General features: G+C 40.6%; 1 protein-coding gene across 1 annotated transcript in view; it reads right to left on the bottom strand.

Moving 5' to 3' along the window:
* Positions 1-27,979, bottom strand: part of man1a2 (mannosidase, alpha, class 1A, member 2) — a 116,521-nt gene that overhangs the window by 73,134 nt on the left and 15,408 nt on the right. Inside the window, exon 3 of the mRNA XM_063005464.1 lies at positions 16,172-16,430. Within this exon, the coding sequence (XP_062861534.1) occupies positions 16,172-16,430 (259 nt within the window). The remainder of the gene's footprint in view (positions 1-16,171; positions 16,431-27,979) is intronic.

Raw genomic sequence — 27,979 nt, 5'->3', positions numbered from 1 at the left:
TGTTATGCCTGATTGGTGTAGATTTGTATAGTCTGACCTGTGTGTGTGTGTAAAAGGAAACGCATTGTACAGTATAGTAATTGTGATTTGTTTACAATGTACAGAGCAGTGAAGGGAATTGTGTGTGTGTCCACAGATCGTTCTCTAGTTCTTCATACTAATTGGTTTCTGATTTCATTACAACTCTGCTCGATGTAAAATGTAAAAACTATTTTGTGGAAGGTGTAGCACATCACTTAAATTGTCTTTTCATTGGCTACGTCCTTCAAATACTTTCTTGCAGTGAAGCCAATATTTGAATGAATGCAAATTACATATGGAATATTAAAATCATACATTAGTTAAACAAACACTAGAATGCATTTTAATATTAAAATAACCACTTACACCAATCAGCCATAACATTAAAACCACCTCCTGTTTTCTATACACACTGTCCATTTTATCAGCTCCACTCACCATATAGGAGCACTTTGTAGTTCTACAATTACTGACTGTAGTCCATCTGTTTCTCTACATACCTTTTTAGCCTGCTTTCACCCTGTTCTTTAATGGTCAGGACCCCCACAGGATCACAACAGAGCAGGTATTATTTTGGATCATTCTCAGCACTGCAGTGACACTTACATGGTGGTGGTGTGTTAGTGTGTGTTGTGCTGGTATGAGTGGATCAGACACAGCAGCGCTGCTGGAGTTTTTGAATACCGTGTCCACTCACTGTCCACTCTATTAGACACTCCTACCTAGTTGGTCCACCTTGTAGATGTAAAGTCAGAGACGATCGCTCATCTATTGCTGCTGTTTGAGTTGGTCATTTACATTTTCAGCATAGCAGACGCTTTTATCCAAAGCGACTTACACAGTGAGCGGAACACGATGAGCAATTGAGGGTTAAGGGCCTTGCTCAGGGACCCAACAGTGGCAACTTGGTGGTGGCGGGGCTTGAACCGGCAACCTTCTGTTTACTAGTCCAGTACCTTAACCACTGAGATATCGCTGGTCATCTTCTAGATGGGGTGCTGTTGGCTAGATATTTTTGGTTGGTGGACTATTCTCAGTCCAGCAGTGACAGTGAGGTGTTTAAAAACTCCAGCAGCGCTGCTGTGTCTTATCCACTCATACCAGCACAACACACACTAACATACCACCACCATGTCAGTGTCACTGCAGTGCTGAGAATGATCCACCACCCAAGTAATACCTGCTCTGTAGTGGTCCTGTGGGGGTCCTGACCATTGAAGAACAGAGTAAAAGCAGGCTAAAAAGTATGTAGAGAAATAGATGGACTACAGTCAGTAATTGTAGAACTACAAAGTGTGTGTAGAAACAAGGAGGTGGTTTTAATGTTAAGGCTGATGAGTGTATTTGTTATTTGACTGTCTTGATGATGATGTGTACGCTTAAAGATTTTACTGTATCTGGTAAGATGATTTCTTTTGTAAAGCCTCAGTTTTGACGACACGCATTAATAACATCTAATAAGGTATTTTCTTCTTGGCTTGTGAACCAGTTAAATGTGAACTGATTCCCTTAGCAAATGTGGTTTTGTCCTCGAAAAATAGATCAATAGTACAAGTGTATTCTACCTGGAGAGTGTAGGAAAAACACAAGGGCAGATCTAAAGATAACGAGCAAGAGGAGCAAAGAAAGAATTAGTGCCGTAAACATGACCTTCACACAGTCAACTCTGCAGGCTGGCAGGATGTAAGAAAAAGGTTCAAATCCTACATACCATACAAAGGTATTTATTTATTTATTATTTATTTATTAGGATTTAACGTCATGTTTTACACACTTTGGTTACATTCATAACAAGACAGGCAGTTACTGGTTACACAAGATTAATTAGTTCAAGTTTTTAATGTCAAACACAGTCATGAACAATTTAGTATCTCCAATTCACCTCATCTGCATGTCTTTGGACTGTGGGAGGAAACCGGAGCACCCGGAGTAAACCCACGCAGACACAGACAACATGCAAACTCCACACTGGAAATCGAACCCACCAAGTGCTAACCACCGAGCCACCGTGTCACCCCCATACAAAGGGATAAAGAGAGTCAAAGTAGATTCTTAATGGAAAAAACATTTACACAGATCAGGCATAACATTATGACCACCTTCCTAATATTGTGTTGGTTCCCCTTTTGCTGCCTTCAGCAATTTGAGCTACAGTAGCTCATCTGTTGGATGGGACCACACGGGCCAGCCTTCGCTCAGCCTTGGCCGCCCATGACCCTGTCGCCGGTTTACCACTGATCCTTCTTTGGACCACTTTTGACAGATACTGACCACTGCAGACCGGGAACACCCCACAAGAGCTGCAGTTTTGGAGATGCTCTGACCCAGTCGTCTAGCCATCACAATTTGGTCCTTGTCAAACTCACTCAAATCCTTACGCTCGTCCATTTTTCCTGCTTCTTACACATCAACTTTGAGGATAAAATGTTCACTTGCTGTGTAATATATCCCTCCCACTAACAGGTGCCGTAATGAAGAGATAATCACTGTTATTTACTTTACATAAATGTCATAATGTTATGCCTGGTCAGTGTATAAATACACTGCCATTATTAAATACATTTAACAAGTTCTCAAAGTGGCCTCTAATGTTCTTCCCTTCCTTTTCCTGCTTATTTACTTCATTTCATCCTTGACAGTGTCGATGGTACTGTCCTTGTTTTTGCTGCCCCTTTAGGCATATGGTCAGTGATTAAACTAGGACTTGCTTTATCCCAGGGACACAAAGGGTCACCACCTTCTCTGTCAACTAGTGTCAGAGCATGCATACGTGCAACCTGCCAGCGGCCATCCAGCTCTATTTCCAAAGAGCAAACAGAACATTACAGGCAACTCATTTATTACTGCATCAGAACTTATACAAAACTGCAGCTTACTCTGCTTCATTAAACATGTTTAACTCTGTGTGGCTTCATCTCAGATCCTCATCGATAAAGATTTAAGCATTTAATTGAGTTATTTTTATTCAATTTATCAGAAACAAGCATGGATGTTTATTATTAATTATAGTTCTATATTTACTTTAATTGAACATGCAACTCCTACACAAAAATCTACTTAAAAATAATAGTTTAAACAATTTGACCAAAATCTTTAAGTGTGACCACTTCAAGTCACATTGTTTATCGACAAGCCAATAAGAGAAAGGTACAGTGGTAACTTGCAACTCAACGTCAACTGGTCCTGGGACTGGCATTGAGTTTAAAATGCGTTGAGTTTCAAGGTATTTTTCCCATAAGGATGTCTGGGAAACCTGTTCATGCTTTCCATGGTCCCTTGGACTTGCATATACTTTACTTTAGGGATGCATCGATACCATTTTTTCCCAACCGAGTACGAGTACAAGTACATGTATTTTTGTACTTGCCGATACCGATACCTATTTAGAATACCGTTTTTTTTAAGCAAAAACACACGTGAGAAGTGACGAGAAGTTTAATGATACCACGTCCAAAAATGCACGTCAACAAGTAGCGAGTGATCAAAGTGTTTGTGCGCTGACGTGATGAAATCAAGGAAGAAAAATAAATGAATCTGAGTGGATTTGGCAACACGAATAGCATGGATTGTTCTGTAGTGAGTTGGAGGTTAATAAATATTTTTGCAATGTTGTTATGTTTTGTAGAGAACGATCAGGTCAGAAATACTGTAAAACGTGTGTGTGTGTGCCGGTGTATTCTGATATAAACTATATTATCCCCCTGTCCCACCTGTTTACACTCCTCTCCTGCGTTTCCCCTCACACCGTATCCTGAGTTCTCATTGGCTGTTTGACATGTCACTCACTGCCAGTCGCACATCTCAGATCAGATATCTGACGTGCTAGAAAACTCGATCCGGTCGCCGAGCGGTCGGCGAGCCGGTCGGATCGAGTTGTTGGATAGTTCACACTTAGCGATCGAGAGTCGAGTTTTGATCGCCGAGCGAACGCCGAGTTGCTCCCGAGCCGGCAAATCTAGCGCCGACCAGCCGCCGAGCAGAAAACAGGGCAACAATCGTGTAGTGTGAACTTGGCATAACGCAGCAACGTGCACTAGGCACACGGTATCGGATGTTTAGTATCGGAGCCTCGTTTGCGAGTACGAGTTAATGAGCACGGTATTGGGCCGATACCCGATACCAGTATCGGTACTCATGCATCTCTACTTTACTTATGTAAAATAATAAGGTTGTTTTTGAAAATAACAAATTTAATATAAAAACACAGAAATAAGCTGATTCTTACAATTTATCAGAACCTCGAGCTGTAACACAAGTTTAAAAGTGAAACAGGAGAAAAATCCAGCTAAACACAGATACATGTGGACGCTTTCAGAGTGAATCTGACAGTTATTCCACACAAATGCAGTTTCGTCTAATATTCGCACTTTGATTCGTACTTTTGACCTATTACTGCACCGCTCAAGCCGAGCCCTGAACAAAGCAACTGTTCATTGTTATATTGAAATTAAATAAATAATTTTTTTTTTAAACAAACTGAACATGTTAAGTTTAAGGGAAACGTTGAGTTTAATGGAAACATTGAGTTTCCCTTAAAAATTTCTCGACGAAGGGCGTTGAGTTTCAAAGATTTTAAGTTTAAAGGACGTTGAGTTACAAGGTACCACTGTATATGATAACTGATGTTAATATCTTACCAAGTACAGAACCACAGTCTACCAGTGTCTTTTCTCTCATCCACGCACATCTTAAACGTCTGGTAATATACAATGTATCAACATGTATACACATAAATACACATACACACGCGCAGAGACACAGTGGTAAAACACGTTACACCACTACCGCCTAGACCTGTGGTTCCAACCCAGTGATGCTATCGTCTACAACGTCTACACAGACACGATTGGCTATATCATTTGGGGGATGGCTGAACAGTCTAGCCACTGTGAAAATAGGACGGCACACAGGAAGGGAATCTGTTAAAGTGTGCCAGATCAGGTATGCAGACCAAAACGATCTGTTGTGAACCCTAATATACGTGTGCAACCAAAAGAACAGAATGTATGCAGATTTGTATAATATGATCTGTGTGTGTGTGTGTGTGGGTGTGAATTAAAATGCATTCAATAGTAATTGTGATTTGTTTATGATGTTACTATAGCAACTTAGACTCTGTACAGAGCTGTGCAGGGGGTTGTGAGTGTGTGTATGTGAGTGTGTGTATTAATGTATGTATGTCTGTGTGCTCAGAACATTCTTTAGTTCTTCATACGAATAGGTTTCTAAATGTATTACAACTGGTAGTTGTGGAATGTAAAAACAATTTTTGAAAGGAGCAGCACACCACTTGTCGTCTCTTGTCTAGACACGTCCTTCAGATACTTTCTTTCACTGAAGTCAATATTTGAATGAATGCAAATTACATATGGAATATTAAAATCATAAATTAGTTAAACAAACCTCTAGGATACATTTTAATATTTAAATAACCACTCATAAACCAATTATATAATGTATGTACGTGTATATAGATAGATAGATAGATAGATAGATAGATAGATAGATAGATAGATAGATAGATAGATAGATAGATAGATAGATAGATAGATAGATTATAGCTAATTATGATGTATGATTATTTATGATCTATAATTACGGTATTTGTGACATTTGATATTTTTACTTCATAAACTTTTTGTGTTTGAACTGTTGGTAGGATTCACTGTTGCAGTTTCAAGAAAGTCTCAACTCAACTTTAAGCAAAGTCAACACTACAGGGCACAAATAACATTTGGGACAGGACCTTTGTGTAATGAATTTTTTCTTTTCAGTAATCAATCATATGCTACAGATTGATCTAACAACTTTAGCCATCCATTATTATTACATTTTTTTATTAGGATTTTAATGTCATGTTTTACACTTTGGTTACATTCATGACAGGAACGGTAGTTACTGGTTACACAAGATTCATCAGTTCTTCTTTAATGTCAAACACAGACATGGACAATTTTGTATCTCTAATTCACCTCACTTGCATGTCTTTGGACTGTGGGAGGACACCGGAGCTCCCGGAGAAAACCTACACAGACACGAGAGAACATGCAAACTCCACACGGAAAGGACCTGGACCGCCCCACCTGAGAATCAAACCCAGGACCTTCTTGCTGTGACGCGATACGGCTACCCACTGAGCCAGCATGCCGCCCTAGGCATCCGATATAAAAAAAAAGACTTGCGTTTCGGTACTGCTAGATGAATTCCTGCAGGTTTCTATCACAATTGCATAAAATTTGCAGTTTTAACTGACAAACTGCATTCTGCATTATTACCATCAGATGCGAAACCATTAGAAGTCACATATCAAATTGAGTACTTGTGTAGTGCAGCGGTCTATTATGCTAGCCCACCACCCCTGAGATCTAGGTTCGAATCGACTGACCGGGTGTCCACACAGACAATTGGCCATGTCTGATATTGGATGTCTAAAGCCCTGTGATGAATTGGTTTCCTGTCCAGAATATTCCTGCCTTGTGCCCAGTGTTCTGGTGGAACTAGACATGACACAATCCAGATCAGGGTAAAGCGGCTGATAAAAATGTTCAGATTTCAGTTTATAGTCCTTGTCAAGTGTTGTTCTTTACAAGCGCTTTTTAGACCAATTTTCCAAAAACTTAAGGACTGTTTTCATTTCAGTTCTCATAGTCTTAGGTATTGCAATAGATTATCGCTGCTGTAAGTATTTAGAACATTTAGTTAATATATGTTTGATTGAAATGGGTGTATGGCAGGTATCACAGAAACTGAGGAGTTTCCTCGACATGAATGTGTTCTCAGTGTGTGTCCAATGCGGCATCTGGTATAGACCATCTGATCAATATGTTTTTCTGGCTGTTTTTATTTAGGGGGAAATGTCTGGACAAATTTCATAAAGTTTATTTTTCCATTCTATTAACCACCTGATAAAAATGGAATGAAAAATAAAATCAAATTGAAGAAGCAGCCATACAGCGCTCTGTACCCTGTCTCAGTCACATGTAAACAAAACATGCATACAAAGCCTTGAGTTCAAAATCTGGCTGCAAGATCAATATGGACATCAAGACATGCTGATGACACACTCACTCACACACACACACACACACACACACACACACACACACACACAACACACACACAACACACACACAACACACACACAACACACACACACAGAGCAGGGTTAAGGATCCTTGGTGAGCAGCAGATGGCCCTGCTGTGTGGTTTTCGCAGTGTGAGAGATTGCCCTACAGGACACACACCCTTGTCTGCTCTGTGTGTGCGTTCATGTTTGTATGTCAACATCCCGTGCTGAACTGCAGATGTTCCTTCTGATGACCTCCATTAAAACTGAAGGAGGTATATTTTATAAACGAATCAGTGGTTCCTCGGTTCCTCCCACACAGATGTGTTTTGTACGAGTAGGATTATCTTATCTGCAAACAGACAATCCAGCGTCGTTAGAGCCGGGGTCTCGTTGGGCAGTTAGGAGAATGACTGTGCAACTTCTGTAGAACAACTACCACCCACAATCAGAAGGAAAATATATGCACAACACAATGTATACGCAGAAATACGGAAAGGAAAGCAATTAGCAAGAGCGGATTACTAAGAAATAAAGAACGGGGTACACATAATTTGCTTAGAACCCATTGGTGACCTATAATAAGAGGTTAAAAATAACTAGACATCAAAAAAGCCTAACAGACTATGGCTAAAAATGGCCTGAGATCCTGTTACCATCTGATAACATCTGTTCTTTCACCCTCCTGGGAGAAACCTGAAATTTTTTAGACATGGTAAACACACACTGGCCAACACACACAAGCAATTCTTTCATACAAGGCTGGATCTCATTTCAAGCAGGGATAATTGCATCAGCAGAGCAAAACCGAAGCTACAGTGCTAACCCAATTTCTTCCATTTCTGCTAATCTGTCACATTTCAGTGGTTCAGATCTTCTAATTTTAATACAAGATAAAGGCAACACAAGTGAACACAAAATCCAGCTTGTAAATGATCATGTCGTTTATTAAAGATAAAGATTTATCCCTCTCAAACCTAATAACTGATTGTGCCAGCCTTGGCAGTAATGACTGAAATCCAACATTTGAAAGCACTTGTGATAATTCTTTTACATCTATGTAAAGTACATAAATTTCTTTTAATTTGGGTACATTGTGGGGTTTTCGAGCATGAACTGCCCGTTTAAGGTCCTGCCACAGCATCTCAAAGGGATTCAAGTCAGGACTCAGCCCAAAACCCCCAAAGTCTTGGAGATCATTGCAAGACAAGCCTTTGTGTTGAGTGAGGCCTGCAGTTTAGATGTTCATCTAGGTTCCTTTAGGACCTCCTGGATGAGCCATTGATGCATTCTTGGTGAAATTTTAGCAGGCTAGTTACTACTGGGAAGGTTCACCACTGTTCACAAAATTTTGGCCCACTTGTCTTTGCACATAATTTTTTTTCATTTGGCAACATTGAGGGGTTCTTAAGCATGAATTGCCCATTTAAGGTCCTGCCACAGGATCTCTTCACTGTTTATGAGCCATTCAGAGATAGACTTGCTAGTGGGCTTCAGATCATTGTCCTGCTGCTTAACCCAACTGCGCTTGAGCTTTAGGTTATGAATGAATGGGCGGACTTTCTTTACCAGGATTTTCTGATAGAGAGCAGAATTCATTCTATCAGTTATGACAAGTCATCCAGGAGGCAGAGCAGTCCCAGACCATCACACTACCACCACTGTGTTAGACTGCTGGTATGATTTATTTATTTATTCATTAAGTTGCTTTACGCTGTGCTTACACCATGGTTTTATTCACGGCAGGAAGGGTAGATCATTCTCATGGCAGTTTATCATCCTTGTCAAGTGCTGTTCTTATATGCTTTTCTTTAAATGCTTTCTTAAATACAAAATTGTATCAAGAAATTAAGGATTGTTTTCATTTGGCTTGGTTAAAGATTTGTCATAGTCTTTGGTATTGCTAGAGATTGTCGTTTCTGTGAGTATTTAGTACATCCAGTCTGTGTTTTTAACAGAAACAGGTATTCGACAGGTATCTGCTGTAGTAGAATGTGGTGTTGATTTACAAAAGATGTAGGAGAACCCATGTCTTCCAAAAAGTTCCACCTTTGACTCATCAGTCCACAGAATATAACCCCAAAAGTGTTGGGGTTATATGCAAGACAAGCCTTTGTGTTCTTTTCGCTCAGTGGTTTGCACTTTGCAACTCTACAATTCATACCATTTTACCCAGTGTCTGTCTTATTATGGAATCAAGTACATTGACCTCAACTGTGACAAGTGAGGCCTGCAGTCCTTTAGATGTTTGCCTGGGTTCTTTTATGCCATCCTGGATGAGCCATTGATGCGTTCTTGGTGAAATTTTGGCAGGCTGGTCACTCCTGGGAAGGTTCACAACTGTTCAAAGATTTCTCTATTGTGGATAATGGCTCTCACTGTAATCCACTTCAGTCCCAGAGCCTGAACAATGGCTTTATACCACATTCCAGACTGCTGGATTTCAGAGCAGTAGATTGTAGCCTGATTTACATGGTCAGACAGGTGAAATATGTGTGTGTGGCTTAGTAAAACTAAACCAAATTGTAAAGTGAATGAATTGAGAAGAGGCAAATACTTTTTCACAGCACTGTATGTGATTGTTATCTTAGCCATCTGAAGCCACCTGTTTTGAATTTCAAAGTCCAAGCAAATCAAGCAAATACCTTTAGTGTCTGTCCTCTGTCTAGGCTAATACATATGAAATCTATCGGAACAGAAGCTTTCCGAGATGGAAATTCATGACACGCCAATAATACCTGATTGGTTGGATGCTGGTGCTCGACATCAATGGTTATTACCAATATATGAGCCTGAAAAGTTGGGAAGATGAGAAAAGTTTTCCTTTGAGCAAGTCGATAGCTGTCTAAATTTAAAAAGAACTTCAACAAGTTCTCTAAAAAGAGCTTTGACTTAAACACTGTTGATTGTACCTTTTATTTAGTCCAACAACAAAACCAGAAAAAATATCCTGAGAGAAAAAACACAAATTCATTCAGCCGTCTGAAACACAAGCAGGTATTTATCCACCAGCAGGGCTATAATTGGTTCTATTGAGCTGTTTTTACATTTACACTCCCCTCTGGAGTCTGTTTCTATATTTTCCTATATATCACTCAAGAGCTACACATGACCTGTTAATCACTGTTGAGCTAAAATAATAATGATTTCATTATAAATTAAACAATACACTAATGACTGGGGTTGTACCGATACTGACAGTATCGGCAGTATCAGAAGACGTCATTCATATTATACTTTTTATTGGTCTGCTGCCAATTATAGCACACTGAAGAAAAAGCCAATTTAATTTTTATCAAGCAATATACCAGCAGTATTTAGCCCTCACTTTTAACCACAAGTAAGAAAAGAAAGCTAAGTCTAGTGCCGAAACCAGTGCCAACACCCGCATTAATGAGCTCGAGTTTCTAAGTCCTGTTGGTATCCTGTTGGTACTGAAGTGGCAAAGCTGCAATACAACCTCCATAGATTCTTTTAATTAATCCCAGAGACGGTCCTCCTTAAAAGTCCTAGTGAGCAGCAAAACAACTCTTCCCCAGGTGATTTAAATGTAAAAGCATAAATATCCAGCTGAATAGCATGCATGCCCATAGGGTGATACCAATAACAATCTTTCTTCCTGTTCTTCTCAACCTTAGAACAGAAGATGACGATGTTTCTACAGTTACCATTAGTAACAGGCCGACCGAATAAGTCGCAGTGAAATGACGATAATCCAGGGCATTTTACATTTTCAACATTTAGCAGATGCTGTTATCCGAAGTGACTTATACTGTGACAGTATATTGTCTAAGCAATTGAGAGCCCAACAGTGGCAACCTGGCGGTAATGGGGCTTGAACCAGCAACCTTTCAATTACCAATCCAGTACCTAATCCACTAAGTTACAACTGCCCTGTCTTTGTCATTTATACATATACATGTGTACAGTACAATGAGATGTTTTGTCCCCGGGAAGCCATTGTACGACGAGTCAAGCCGAGAATGACGTCGTACATTGGTAGCATGAAAGACCTGGGATTCAAACACACAACCTGCTAATTGGTAACACAAGGTTATGTCTGCCCCTGGGTATAGCCAACAGTAGCAGCATTTACATTCTATTTATTCAGTTTGCATTGTTACAGAGTCTTCTATATAAAGACTTTTCTATACTGACTGTTTCTATACTGCTAATATCAAAAATGTTATTGGTCATCAAGCCCAGCTGTTAACCAGCATTTCTGACCACAGAACTCAAGTTACCAACAAGGTACGCTAGCTCACCAGAATTGGGGTTCTGGATACATCGTATCGAATCTCAGCTCTACCTTTCCGACTGGGTTGGGCGGCAGCATGAACAATGTTTGGGTTAGGGGTACAAGTCGGAGCATAGGAGCATCGGAGCATAGGTCCTCATGACTGGTGCAACTGCAGCTTCTGCTGGCTGACTGATGGCGCCTGCACAGGGCTGAGGAATAACATTGAGGGGGGTGTGACCCTCCGTGTATGAACTCCGTGTATCCCATCAGTGTATGAACTCTGCTTGTGCGGGTGAAAAATGCAAGCTGTACTGACTGCGTGCCAGAGGGGGCGCAAGTCAGTGGAGTGGTGTCCTCAGTCAGTGGCGAAAAAGGGGTTGAATCAGTATAGAGGACGCCTTCAGGGTAATTAGACACGACTAGATTAGGGGAGAAAAATTGGGGGGGGGGGGAGTGGGAAAAAATAGATTTAAAAAAATAAATAAATAATAATAAAAAAAAGTTACCAACAAGAAAGTGTCATTCATTTTCATTTAGAATGTGTTATTTGTGACTATGAGAATATTAGTTTTACCAAAGGTAAAGCATTTAAGAGTAGAAATGCATGAATATCAGGATGACGTGACACAAGAACATAGGAACATTATGTATAATTAACATTCTAACCTAATTGTTTGGAGAGTGATGGGCCACATTATATGTGAACCAGCTGAGCACCTGGCAACACTTTAATTATGAGGGTTCTTCAAAAAGATTCTTCAAAAAACTCAATTTCAAATACAAATGACTTCACTTATCTACATCGTCACCTTCCGATGCATTTTCCCCAGCATCGTACCGACTTTTTAATGCCATCAGCAAATAATGATTTTGGTTGAGCGTGTAGCCACTGATGCACCCCTGCTTTCACATCATCATCACATGAAAATCATCTTCCCTTTAAAGCTTCTTTGGCCATCCAAAAAGGAGGAAACTTCTTGAAGATCGTTCGTAGAAAACTTAAACAAGGCAGAGCAATACTGTGGATCCACAAAAAGCCAATAAATAAACTAAATAAATAAACAAAGCAAAAAAAAAAACCTAAGAAATAAAAGAGACCTAATCAAACCATTAGAAGATGCTCGAAGCAGGTATCAGAAATAAAATTTTTAAAAAAGACAGGTGACCACACTACTGGAGCAGAAAGACCACACTCTATGTAACATGATCACTAGGGGCCAGTGATAGCTCAGTGGTTAAGGTACTGGACTAGTAAACAGAAGGTTGCCGGTTCAAGCCCCGCCACCACCAAGTTGCCACTGTTGGGTCCTTGAGCAACCTTAACCCTTAATTGCTCATTGTGTAAGTCGCTTTGGATAAAAGCGTCTGGTAAATGCTGAAAATGTAAATGTAAATGTACTAGTAAACACAGGGACAAACACAGTAAACACAGGGACAGACTAGACAAGCTGCCATGCCACCCACGGACAAAACCTGAGAGGGATGCCCAAAAAGAACCCAGTCAGGTAGTCAGAGGGACTCAGCCCAGAGTCCCAAATATGATTTGTAAGTGTTGCCCCCTTGGTGTTGCAAGTTACGTTCAATAAAGAGCAGAGAATGCTTACAAGTTGTGCGTCCAACTGCCCCCCCTCAACCTGTCAGACCAAATGAAGCATTACATCCACAATAACAAACACACTGAAAGAGCACATTCATGAGTACCAGTCTAAATACAAACAGAAAAGTCGAAGTGTCCCAAAACTGGAATTAACAGCATTAAATTTGATTATATATTATATATATTTCTGATTCAAATAGAAGATGAAGTTACAAGCCAAGGTGCATCCGGCAGTCTAAACACTTTCCTAAAACACTCTCATATTACAGATCCATGATGCCCCAATACTTTCTTTTTCTTTTATTTTCTTTTTAACGCCGTGTTTACTCTTGTGAGTTACATTCACGGCAGGAAAGGTTTATGTGGGTGTTTTGTATCTGTTACGTTGTCTCTGATATTATATGTATATTCCTAATTTAGTAATTGTAATGAATTTTAAAAGTTTTTCTGTTTTTCCAAGGTTAAAAATGTCTTTCATTGTTCCGGTTATGGATCATTTTTGTCTTTCCCTTTGATATTTAGGGCACTCAGTCAATATGTGTTTAATTGTGATGCGTAATTGGCAGGATTCACATTGCGGGGCATCCTCCCCTTTTATTAAGTGGGAGTGTGTAAGGCTGGTGTGTCCAATGCAACATCTGCAGTAAATAACTTGATCTTTATGTTTATCTGGGTATGATTTCTGGTAGATTTTTAAGTCAGGGCATATTTCATAAAGTTTGTTCTGTGTTAATGTGTTCCATTCTGTCTGCCATTTGTTATATATACAGTGTATCACAAAAGTGAGTACACCCCTCACATTTCTGCAGATATTTAAGTATATCTTTTCATGGGACAACACTGACAAAATGACACTTTGACACAATGAAAAGTAGTCTGTGTGCAGCTTATATAACAGTGTAAATTTATTCTTCCCTCAAAATAACTCAATATACAGCCATTAATGTCTAAACCACCGGCAACAAAAGTGAGTACACCCCTTAGTGAAAGTTCCTGAAGTGTCAATATTTTGTGTGGCCACCATTATTTCCCAGAACTGCCTTAACTCTCCTGGGCATGGAGTTTACCAGAGCTTCACAGGTTGCCACTGGAATGCTTTTCCACTCCTCCATGACGACATCACGGAGCTGGCGGATATTCGAGACTTTGCGCTCCTCCACCTTCCGCTTGAGGATGCCCCAAAGATATTCTATTGGGTTTAGGTCTGGAGACATGCTTGGCCAGTCCATCACCTTTACCCTCAGCCTCTTCAATAAAGCAGTGGTCGTCTTAGAGGTGTGTTTGGGGTCATTATCATGCTGGAACACTGCCCTGCGACCCAGTTTCCGGAGGGAGGGGATCATGCTCTGCTTCAGTATTTCACAGTACATATTGGAGTTCATGTGTCCCTCAATGAAATGTAACTCCCCAACACCTGCTGCACTCATGCAGCCCCAGACCATGGCATTCCCACCACCATGCTTGACTGTAGGCATGACACACTTATCTTTTGTACTCCTCACCTGATTGCCGCCACACATGCTTCAGACCATCTGAACCAAACAAATTAATCTTGGTCTCATCAGACCATAGGACATGGTTCCAGTAATCCATGTCCTTTGTTGACATGTCTTCAGCAAACTGTTTGCGGGCTTTCTTGTGTAGAGACTTCAGAAGAGGCTTCGTTCTGGGGTGACAGCCATGCAGACCAATTTGATGTAGTGTGCGGCGTATGGTCTGAGCACTGACAGGCTGACCCCCCACCTTTTCAATCTCTGCAGCAATGCTGACAGCACTCCTGCGCCTATCTTTCAAAGACAGCAGTTGGATGTGACGCTGAGCACTTGCACTCAGCTTCTTTGGACGACCAACGCGAGGTCTGTTCTGAGTGGACCCTGCTCTTTTAAAACGCTGGATGATCTTGGCCACTGTGCTGCAGCTCAGTTTCAGGGTCTTGTAGCCTTGGCCATCTTCATGTAGCGCAACAATTCGTCTTTTAAGATCCTCAGAGAGTTCTTTGCCATGAGGTGCCATGTTGGAACTTTCAGTGACCAGTATGAGAGAGTGTGAGAGCTGTACTACTAAATTAAACACACCTGCTCCCTATGCACACCTGAGACCTAGTAACACTAACAAATCACATGACATTTTGGAGGGAAAATGACAAGCAGTGCTCAATTTGGACATTTAGGGGTGTAGTCTCTTAGGGGTGTACTCACTTTTGTTGCCGGTGGTTTAGACATTAATGGCTGTATATTGAGTTATTTTGAGGGAAGAATAAATTTACACTGTTATATAAGCTGCACACAGACTACTTTTCATTGTGTCAAAGTGTCATTTTGTCAGTGTTGTCCCATGAAAAGATATACTTAAATATCTGCAGAAATGTGAGGGGTGTACTCACTTTTGTGATACACTGTACATTGTTTCACTAGAGGCATGGTGTCTGTTGTTGGAAGTTTGAGGTTGATGATCCGTTCTCCTGTTTCTCTTCTTGCCAACTGATCTGCTTTCTCATTTCCTGGAATTCCTCAGTGGCCCGGGATCCAGCAGAATTTGATATCGAAGTTGTGTTCTGTGATGATGCCCCAATACAAACTGCTTACATTATTTAAACAGAGCTTTAATAAACAGCAGTATTGCCCCTTTCGTAGCCTTCATGACACATACACATCTCTAGGTATAAATGTTTAATGTTGTTTTTTTCCATTTGTCTGACCTTTTACACCATGTTGTCCTCTGGACTGTGTAAATGTGTAATATGTACGAGTGGGCGTACTTAATGTGGTACATTACTGATGTCCGCTGTAGTAGCACCTAAACTTTCTCATAGGGATAACCACAGTGCATCTATCTATCTAGTTATTGAGTACAGACTGCAAGGTAGATCCCTCCTTCTTCATGGTCTAACAACAACCAAATTAGGAATTGAAGTGCATTGCAAGAAAGGAAGCAAAGGCTTTATGTGGATATAGTATATTGTAACAAGCTTTCCTTATGACTAGTTGACTACACGATTTTGCCCTGATTTTCGCTTGCCGACAGATGGCAGAGAAATGGAATCACTGGTACTTTACTGGTTGACATCACAATAGAATTTTGTCTGAAACCTTTGTTGCTACAGACACTACTGGCTTCTCTGGCCGACTGGTACACCTTTGATCTATATGGCTTTATAACAATGACACACAAACAAAACAACAAAAGAAAACGTACACACACCAACGCACCACCCACACATACACCAGTTCCACTGGTTCCCTCTTACCTCTCTGATCTTATCCCGTTTCTCCTTAACATCAGGGTCTCCAGGGTCTCCATCATTGATGCCCACCAGTTTAGGCAAGGGTACTGGAGGAAGAGGCTTTGGCCCATCCTTCTTTTTTAAGTCTTTTGCCACCTTGTTCTTTTCGGTCTGAATCTCCGCCCTCAGCTCCTCTTTGGACTTGCGGAGTTTCTCCTTGGCCTCCTGGAGCGCTCGTTCATGATCCGCCCGGATTTTATTGCGCAGGCTCTCCTCCTCTTCCCTAGCAGGATGAAAGCACAACAGGAAACAAAGCAATTATAAAAAAGCTGCCATTATTTATTCAATAACTTATAATTAACATCAACCCATCGGGCATCATGAAAAGTACATCATGAATAGTTGAAGTTTGCTGGTTCTATGAGGGATCTTCAAAAAGTTTCTGCACTTTTATATTTTCATTGAAAACGGTGAGGGTGAGAGGAGCAGTGATTAGTCATGTCTGAGAGACTGAGGGAGAGCTTACAGTCTGGATTTAGCGCCATCTGATTTCCACCTTTTTGGACGCTCAAAGAAGCTTTAAGGGGAAGAAGATTTTCATGTGATGATAATGTGAAAGCAGCGGCGCATCAGTGGCTACACGCTCGACTAAAAAACAATCCACGCAGACATGTGGAGAACGTGCAAAACTCCACACAGAAAGGACCCGGACTGGCCAGAAAAGTGATGTAGTTTGTTTTTCAAATTCTTAACACATAGAGTTTAAAAAAGTGCGGAAACTTATCGAAGAACCCTCGTATATCTTCATACCCATCTTTGAAACACAATGCAATGTGCTCTGCTGTAGACATCAAGAGGAGCCTGGACTATCAGGTGTAAGATGCTTTATGTGCAAACTGTGTAGCAATTCCAGCATGGAAAAAAGTGGAATCGATATGGGTTTTTAAAGGCCAATGAAAGCAATAATAACAATATTTGATTGTACCTAAGAACAGACTGTAATGAAATTGAAAGGAAATGTAAATAAAAACAAATCACAAAACGCATCTCTTAGTTACATGGTGAACAACAGCGGCAGATTAAGTTTTCCTTTTAACAACAGTATAATAAAGCTGTAGAAACGTAGCCAGTGAGTCTATAATGTTTTAATTAAAAGCAGAAACGAGCACAGTTAAGTAAATACCACATTAGGGCATGTCTGCAAAGTGACAAGCAAGTGTAATGTAAATGGGTTTACGGCTTGATTTGTAATACTTTTTAAGAGTGTGGTTTTCATTCAGATATTTATAAACCAAATATCGTTGCAGCGACACTATCAGTACCAGCGCTGATAACAGCACTCAAGTGCAGACAATCAAAAATACGGATTACATGACAACACCTGACACTTTCTATTTCCACATCTCAATAAACTCATGCTAAACTATCCTAATTCACTGAAGAATGGGGAACTATATTATTATTATTATTATTATTAGATACAAGAAGTTTTTCTTCCTCAAGTGTGCAACCAACCCATTAACATCCACCATAAACACCTGTTATGACCCCTACTCTCCTTTATAGAAAATAAAGGGCAGAGCATACAAGGTTTAGAGTTCAGCAAGGTTTAAGTATTTATTTACAATGCTATTTACAGCATATACAAATAAAAACTCCAACACCAGTATAGGCTTCAGGGTAAGCACAGGCCAAAACAATAAACAAAACCTACAACTACATGAAGCATTAGAAAAAAAAAAACACAATCCTAAACCTATAGCTATCAAAAACAGGAGAGAAAAGTCAAACAAACAAGGCAGCTCACCCCAAAGAACAATCAAAATAAATCATAATCCCACAAGTATATACAACAAAAAAATGTAGTGCCTTAAGAATGTAGTGCATTTGTCTCTAAATGCCATCACACTGTTTTTAACAATTACAAGAGATCTGTGTTGGAATTTGGCATGAAACCATGTGCCTAACCTGATTATTTCCCATACTATTACACCACTACTAGTAGCCTAAACAAGCAATATGTTTTTGATACAGACTGGCCCACTTATACCATAGTGGAGCGTTTCAATGCATTAACCTATCCGTATAACTGCTGCACATTTAAACTCGCTATGATTATCGGGGCTCAGAACCGGCACAGAGAGTGCACTGACAAATGCAGCTCTCAATGGCTAGGCTGTTTCAGCCACCGCCCATCCTCTGACATTAGCCAATCATGCCTGTGCAGATACCTGAACCTCAGATCCCCAGATCTTGGTGGTAGTGGGCTATCATATCTTCCCACTGCACCACCAGGGCGTGATCATATTATATTAAATTTAAATTCTTCTAGTTGTTTAATTTTAGCAAATACAACCATATAGGTCAATGAAAACATCAGGAATGTTTTCTCAGAACTTCTGTCAATTAAATAAAGGTTTGAGAGAATTAAAAAAATATACAATTCTTGTTTTTACTGCAGTTTACACAATATTTAAACTTTTCCAGAAATGTGGTTTATACATTTATGGCATTTAGCAGAAGCTTTTTTCTAGGTAACTTATGGTTAACAGCAACATTCTGATCACTAGTCCAGTATCCTACCCACTGAACAACCACTGAATTGTTATACAGGTATTAACACCCTTTCCTCCAATTGTTTTGTACAGTCTTGACTTAGAGAGATCTTAGTCATCTCTTATAACGCTTAAAGAGACCATTCCCCCATACAGAACCTCTTCCAATCCTTTATTTAGTCATTTATTAGGATTGTAATGACATGTTGTAATGTTACATTCATGACAGCACAGGTAATTACTGCTTATAAAACGGATAGTTCCGGTCCTAAAATCTGATTGGCCGAGCCGCGTTCGAAGCCGTTGTAAAATTCCTGATATACGCACACCTATGACCACCTTCGTCATCATTCCATATTAATACTCCACTGAAAAGAAAAAGCACAAACTTGGTTGAACACTATTTTAAGTCATGTACTATACATGGAAATGTCCAGATTAATATAAACAGTAATCCTAATCATTAGTCCAAAAAATAGTGTAACAGTGTTTGTGGAGGAATGTTTATTGTGAATGTTATGTTCGCCCTCATGTTGCCTAGCAACACTGTTAACGGACTACCTGATTTCGCGGAAGAATGCTTTTTGTAAGTGTTTTTGTAAATAAAAACATTTATAAATTGAACATTGTTGTATTTTATTATATTTTATGTGGACCGCCGTTTTATAAAAGCAATAAGCCACTCGAGACTGCGTTACTGCTATGATTTCATCACGGGGAAGGATGTCTTAATGTTAAACACATTCATGGACAATTTTGCATCTCCAATTCACCTCACTTGCATGTCTTTGGACTGTGGGAGGAAACCAGAGCTCCTGGGGGAAACCCATGCAGACACGGGGAGAACATGCAAACTCTACACAGAAAAGACCCGGACTGTTCCACTTGGGAATCAAACCCAGTACATTCTTGCAAGGCAACAGTGGTACTCACTAAGCCACCCCTTCAAATCCTTTACATTTACAATTACATTTTCGGCATTTAGCAGACGCTTTTATCCAAAGCGACTTACATTACTGTGACAGTATATTATCTAAGCAATTGAGGGTTAAGGGCCTTGCTCAAGGGCCCAACAGTGACAACCCGGCAGTGGTGGGGCTTGAACCTTTGGATTACTAGCCCAGTACCTTAACTGCTAGGCTACAACCACCCTTTAAATTCCTGGAGTGTCAATAATTGTGGCATATAAAAAAGAAACATATTATACATATAAATATTTATATTCCACTTATATCAATCATTGTACTTCTTTTGGTTTATATTTTAAATTAAGGCTCAAAGGGAAAAGCAATAATGAATGGCTGAGATTGTTTTTATAGCAAATTGTAAAATGAGATGGATGTGGACACTCCAGTAACCCCATGAGTGGCATGACGGGTTTAGCACCAGAGCTGGTTTCATTTGAAACCTTTGTTTGCATTTCTCTGATCATTTTTGCTAGCTTTTCCTGAACGCCTTATGCAATGCAGCTGGAGCATGCAGGGCTCCTGTCAAACACATAATTAGAGGCATGTCGACATGTGTCACAATGATTGGACTGATTGGACCGGATTGTAGCGAGACTGATTCCAATTTGCAGCTGTTTGATACGCACAGATGGGGGAACGCATTTCAATCTCTCCCCTCATTCTGTTAAACCATTGTATCACACACACAAATATCGGGTCTGTTCGAAAACCTAGTGAGCTGCCCTGCTGCCTACCTAGGAAGCTGCCTAAGTAGAGGATTCTAAAAAGACATCGAACTTATAGGGCGCATTCAGACAGACAACTTACATAGCTATTACATCACCACAGTTTTGCTTACTAAGCTAACATAGTTAGCCTCAGGCCACTCAAACCAATGGGCTGAGGCGGCACAACCCGCGAGAATGCCAGCTAACATCTCCCTGTGTACTGAAGACGGTTAAATTGTCACTGACAAGCTCGAATTTGCAAATAAATGACACTGTTACACCTTTATACAAATTAAAAAAATCAATGATCATTTATTTACATTTGAAAAGAACTCTCTCATTATTATGTCAAATTATCGCTTAGAAATAAGGCACCTCGGCTGCTCAGGTGGCGCAGCTGTAAAAACACACGCTAGCACACCAGAGCTGGGATCTCGAATACATCGCATCGAATCTCAGCTCTGCCATCCGGCTTAGCTGAGCGGTCACATGAACAACGATTGGCCTGTTGTTCATATAGGGGTGGGGTATTAAGCAGGATAGGGACTCCTCGTAACTAATGCAACTACGACCTCTGCTGGCTGCACAGAGGCGGGGAAAGAGTGCGTTGATCAGGGTGTGTCTCTTTCCAATGCATACGTGTCAAAGAGGGTGTGGGTTAGCTTTGCTCTCCTCAAATCAGAGCGGGGGTCGGCATTAGTGGAGAGGAAGCGTGATGCAATCAGGCAATTGGACGCGCTAAAAAGTCGGGAGAAAAAGGGGAGGAAATGCATAAACAAACTATATTTAAAAAAAAAAAGAAATAAGGCACCTCAGTAGGCATGCATAGGATGGCGTAAATTGCTGTCTATGTAGAGAGCTCACTAGGTTTTCGGACAGACCCATCCTCTCAAACATACTCTTTATGGACAAAAGTATTTGGACACCTTTACATTACACCTACAAGAGCTTTTATGACATCTCATTCTAAATCCATATGCATTAGTCTGGAGTTGCTCCCCTCTTGGCAGCTATAACAGCTTTCTCTCCTCTGGAAAGACTTTCTATAATATTGTCTTTGTGGAATACAATAGTGTCTTTATGCAATAGTGTCTTGTGCACATTCATCCAGAAGAGCATTTGTAAGGTCAGACACTGACGTTAAATGAGAGGGTCTGGCTTGCAATCTCCATTCTAGTTAATCCCAACACCGTGGGTAGGACTGTCTCCTCACAGCAAAGACAGTCCTGGGTTTGATTCCCAGATAGAGGTGTCTGGGTCCTTTCTGTGTGGAGTTTGTATGTTCTTCCCGTGTCTGTGTGGGTTTCCTCCAAGAGCTCTGGTTTCCTCCCACAGTCCAAAAACATGCATGTTGTCCATGACTGGGTTCAACATTAAAGACTTGATGAATTGATGAATCTTGTGTATCCAGTAACAACCTGTCCTGTCATAAATGTAACCAAAGTGTAAAATAAATAAATAAATAATAGGGTTGAGGTCAGGGCTCTGTTCGGGACAGTCAAGTTCATCCACATCAAACTCATCCAACCATGCCTTTATGGACCTTGCTTTGTGCGTTGAGAAAATGGGCCATCCCCAAACCGTTCCCACAAAGTTCGAAGCATACGATTGTTTTTGTATGCTGAAGATTTCCCTTTACTAAATCTAAAGGGTCATGGCCAACCCCTATATAGGTGATATATTCAACCTCCATCAAGTGAAGTCAGATAAACGTTGTTCTGGCATTCACACAAACTCAGATTCGTCTATCATTGGTCAAGTGGCATTGTGCTTCACACCACTGCATCCGACACCTGGCATCGTGCTCGGTGATGCAAGTGCTGCTCCATGCCTTAAAGCTTTTAGTGCTGATGGTAATGCCAGTGGAGGTTTGAAACTCTGCGGTTGAGTCAGCAGAATATTACTGAGTCAACAGGCATCATTTAAATAATTCCTATTTAAAATAGACAGCTCCTCTAAACAGTTCAGCACGTCCAAAGATGCTGCACATTAGGGTTGGGCGATATTGCCGATTTTCATACCGTCATACCGTCTTCATAAAATACCGTGGTATTACCGCGAGAGGGGACGTCTCTCTGTTAGTAATGGGTCGTTCGCAAGCGATCCGATTCTATTGAACGGCTCTTTCAAATGAACCGAGTCGCATCTCCGTTATACAGGGTGGGCCATTTATATGGATACACCTAAATAAAATGGGAATGCAGGGCTCTAGACTAACTTGTTGCACTGGTGCGCCTAACTTTTTTTCTTAGGTGCACCAGCACAAAAGTTAGGTGCACCCTAATTTTCGACCGCATCGCATTTAACACCACAGTTTTACAGGTTCACTTTTTTTTTTCGCTGTCCATATAGGCAATATTGACTTGTAAATGATTAACTAACAATATGATGATCTGTTTGCTGCTGCCTGCCGCTGAAAGGCAGTGGGGAGAGGGGACACTTGGGCAAGGGGACACTTGGGCAGTGCATTTATTGGGGCACGTAATGTGTTTTATAGATGCATTGTGCTTTTCAGCCTTTCAATTCGAAATGTATTAGAACCAGTCTCAAATACACTATTGCCGGCCATGGTCTTCCCATGCTCTTTACAGTTAATTATAGTATTATAGTCTAATTATAGTACACTATTATAAAAATTATAACAATAATAATAGAGTAAATGTGTGTATGTATGTGTGTCTATCTATTTATATGTGTGTGTATATTTAAAATTATATGTATATATATATTTGTGTGTGTGTGTGTATGGGGCTCTAGAGTGTTAGAGTGTAATCTTAAATGCAGTGCATTATATTATCGGCTTTACTGGATCTTTTACACAGATTCCCAAAATCACTTGCGGTGCACTTACTGCGGTACACTTATTCTAATATTTCACTGTCTTTTAGTTATTTTTATATTTTACTTAACGAAAATATTGTGGTGTTTTTACTTTCGCTATCGCCGCACTTTACCGCTAGCATTAGCCTATTGCTACTAGAGGGTCGGCTCACCACTGTCCGGGATGTTACAGGTCTCTTGCTGTGTGGTGATGGAGGTGTGGGAATAAAAGCACACGACAAGGTAGACTTCACTGTCTAGCTCCAGAAACCGAACTTTAATGCTGGGACTGTCCGGCGAGTCTCATATACAAAACTAAACCAACTGAACGTCGAAACGCACATGTATAAACCTGGTGCTGCATTCTGATTGGCAATCCAAATTGGTCGCACTCTAGAGCCCTGGAATGGTTGGTGATATTAACTTCCTGTTTGTGGCACATTAGTATATGGGAGGGGAAAAACTTTTCAAGATGGGTGGTGACCATGGCGGCCATTTTGAAGTGGATCCAACTTTAGTTTTTTCAATGGGAAGAGGGTCATGTGACACATCAAACTTATTGAGAATTTCCCTCCATCAGGGCAGGGTTCGGCATAGACAGAGAGGAAGCACGATGCTAATTGAACAATTGGATGCGCTAAAAGGGGAGGGAAGGAAAAAAAAAAAAAAAAAAAAAAAAAAAAAAAAAAAAAAAACTAACTTTATTCTTTCATGAGTTATTCACAAGCTTCTCTTTGTTTACAGCCATTGACATGTCACAGAGGTTAACACGTGAGGAGCGGATAGAAATTGTGTTGATGTCTGGTGAACGCAGTACCCGGGTCATTGCAGCAGATTTCAATGCAAGACACGCTACGAGACCACCCATCTCCCATGCTACAGTTAGCAAACTGCTTGCCAAGTTTCGTGAAACTGGTTCAGTGTTGGATTTGCCAAAATGTGGACGCATGAAAACTGTCACTAATGAAGAAACATCAGTGGCTGTCCTAGCTTCATTCAGCAAGAGCCCAGAGCGTAGCACTCGCCGCATGTCACTGGAGAGTGGCATCAGTCGAACATCCCTTCGGCGGATATTAGCTACTCACAAATGGCACCCTTACAAACTCCAGCTGCTGCAGCATCTCAACGAGGATGACCCAGATCGGCGCACTGAATTTGCAGAATGGGCAAAACAAAAATTGGAACAGGACCCTCAGTTTACACAGAACATTTTGTTCAGTGATGAGGCAAACTTTTATGTGAATTGTGAAGTTAACAAACAAAACCACCGCTATTGGTCTGACACTAACCCACATTGGATAGATCCCTCCAAGACTGTTGGAACACAAAAATTGATGGTATGGTGTGGTATATGGGGTACAAAGATAGTGGGGCCATTCTTCATCAATGGAAACCTCAAGGCCACTGGATATTTGAAATTGCTACATGATGATGTGTTTCCCTCTTTATGCACTGAAGCTGGCACGTTCCCTGAGTTTTCCCAGCAAGATGGTGCACCACCACATTATGGGTGTCAGGTCCGAGCATTCCTAGATAAACAGTTTCCTGGAAAGTGGATTGGTTGTCGTGGGCCAGTTGAATGGCCCCCAAGGTCTCCCGATCTGACCCCCTTAGACTTTTATCTTTGGGGTCATCTGAAGGCAATTGTCTATGCTGTGAAGATACGAGATGTGCAGCACCTGAAACTACGGATACTGGAAGCCTCTGCTAGCATTTCTTCTGTGGTGTTGCTATCAGTGTGTGAAGAGTGGGAGAAGAGGGTTGCATTGACAATCCAACACAATGGGCAGCACTTTGAACACATTTTATAAGTGGTCAGAAACTTGTAAATAACTCATGCAAGAATAAAGTTACGTTAAAACCAAGCACACCATTGTTTTTCTTGTGAAATTCTCAATAAGTTTGATGTGTCACATGACCCTCTTCCCATTGAAAAAACTAAAGTTGGATCCAAAATGGCCGACTTCAAAATGGCCGCCATGGTCACCACCCATCTTGAAAAGTTTTCCCCCTCCCATATACTAATGTGCCACAAACAGGAAGTTAATATCACCAACCATTCCCATTTTATTTAGGTGTATCCATATAAATGGCCCACCCTGTACATATGTTTTATATGTTCTTTTCATTTTTACGTCGTTCTTATTGGCTGTGATACACCCATTCTTCACATCAGTACGGGGAATTAATCAGTCATAGTAAAAGCTGTTTATTGTCGGAATTCAATCCGAAATCCGAGTATCACGAAGAGTGAGCGCGACACACACACACACACACACACACAGAGAGATAATATTACATTGTATAAACTTGCACAAGTGTGTTTTTTTTTTTTTTTGCAAGTTCGGGCTTGTCAGTGAATGTAACTGTATTCGGTACACAGAGATATTATATTGACATGCCAGCGCGTTGTGCCACCCCATCCCATGGTTTTGAATGGCAAGATACTAACTGTTAGCGTAGCAAGCAAAACCCGATGGAATCGCTGTCTAAGTAGCACGTTCGAATAACCTGCCTTATAATAGGTCATTGACTTATTAGAATCCTCTCTACTGAGGCAGCTGCCTTAGTAAGCAGTAAGACAGCAAGGCGTTTGAACACACCCCATGTAGAGAGCTCCCTAGCTTTTGTGTTATGGCCTCAAACAGTGAGCTCCCCCACAACCAATCAATGAGCTCCAACCACCTACAACTCCCGCCCCTCCCTTATTGTGGATGCGCGCAGGTCTTAAAGTCTCCGTTTTCAAGGTGGACCTTAAGCAGAAATTTGGCGCTTCACATTTTTTAAATATCGTCAACATTTTTAAATACGGCGGTATACCGTAATACCGTCATACCGCCCAACCCTACTGCACATGTCCCACGTTTGCCCTCCTCTATCGTAACTGGTAGCCGTCATGAAATAGGGGAACGCTCTCCAGTTTGTAGGAAGTGGCGATGACTAATTAAAAGCAAAATTGGGTTAAAAAAAGATCAAAGTATTAGATGTTTAACATGACTAAATTTAGTGTGCAGAGTGCAGCAGGGTATTTCAAAGCAAGGGAACATTTTTCCTGCTCGCCTCAGGAGACACAGACCTTGACCAGTTCCATTACTCGACCACATGACTGCACTTACACGCAAGGCTTTTTTGTCGGCCTCTTAATGTGAGAAAAGAATGAACAAGAGAAGTGATTTTTTCAATAGAGGGGGCAAGACGTTGTTCCGCTAAATGAGGGATGAGATAACGATTAATGGTTATTACAAAGTAGGACATGCTCAAGCGAATAAAGTATGTACGATACAATATAACAATCCAATAAACAGATGCTAATAAAAGTCCAGTAGTGACTATAAGTGATCAATACATTAAGGCAGGGGTGTCAAACTTATTTTCACAGAGGGCCACATCAGCATTATTGTGGCCCTCAAAGGGCCGATTTTAATGTATCCTGCTGTGATTGCAGTCTGTTGTTTTTCTTGGAGGCTAAATTCTGCATTTACATTGTCCTCCTTTACCACAGACACAGCCTCATAACACGACAGACGCACCGTTTTCTCTTCCTGAAGCACAAACTTGTTTTCATTTTCATTACATTTCCTCCTTCTGCTTAATTTTCTTACTTATCTTCTTCTACATTTTAGGATCATGTGTAAATATTTCTTAACATCATCTACTGGCGGGTTGTGTCACTTTGCAGGTCACAAAATCAGCATGCATTTTGAGAGATGCAGTTAATGTAGGATTTTACAGTGTATTTTAAGACAATTGTTCTGCCCTCACTAATAGTTTATCCCCCTTGCTCAGCTAGACAGACAGACAGACAGACAGCTCTCTTCAGAATACAGTCGGTTTATTTGCTCGCCAGCTGTGTGATACACTGTGTGCACCAGAATGAAGTAAAAAATACAAACAATAAAAACAATAAAGAACTTAATACAGTACAAGCACACAGCTGTAGTCAAGTGTTACATCTGGTACAATATGAGATTTAACCAAATGTAAAATAACGCTAAGGAGTTAGCATTTTGTGTAAAGATACTAATTGCTAAAGTAACGGTAACAATTGTGTTTAATTACGGTAAATTTGTAACTAAAACGCTGCGATATACTCACTAAACATTTACTAACTGAGAATATAAACGCCACTACTTACAGACGATGCTTGGGTATTATACTGCAAAATAATTATTTATATTTATTATTATTGTTTACATTACTACCCGCGTTCTTTTGCCGTAAAAGTTACATGGCTTCTCAGCGAAGGTCAAAGTTAGTTGCCATGACTACGATGCCAACGGTTGCCACTTAAAGGCGCAGGAGTCCCATTAAATTATAAGTACATCTCTGTAACGACTCGAACCATCACAACAATCGTACAGTCGTTTAAGCTCTCGCGGGCCACGTAAAACGACGTGGCGGGCCGGATCTGGCCCGCGGGCCGTGAGTTTGACACCCCTGCATTAAGGATATGTACAACCTTCAAAATCCTTAAAATCACAAAGCAACACAAAGAATCTGAACTAAATCAATTAGGTGTGACTATGTTAACTATATTTATTGTATTTTTTCCTGGCCGCTCGCATGTAAGGGTCGTCACAGTGGATCGTTCTGGTCTTAACCCCTGATCTGGCACAGTTTCATGCCAAAAAATAATGTTAAATGATTTTCCTAGTTCAGCCACTCATTCAGATGTGTGTTAGTACCAGTCAAATTCTACTATGCCACTCAACACTGAAAGACATCATACCAGCTTGGTTGAATAAACTTGATTATCGAATGATCAATTATTGCTAAAGCATT

This window comes from Trichomycterus rosablanca, chromosome 12, assembly GCF_030014385.1.
Source record: "Trichomycterus rosablanca isolate fTriRos1 chromosome 12, fTriRos1.hap1, whole genome shotgun sequence".
In the NCBI taxonomy this organism is placed as follows: Eukaryota; Metazoa; Chordata; class Actinopteri; order Siluriformes; family Trichomycteridae; genus Trichomycterus; species Trichomycterus rosablanca.
This window is presented reverse-complemented; position numbering and strand designations above follow the sequence as displayed.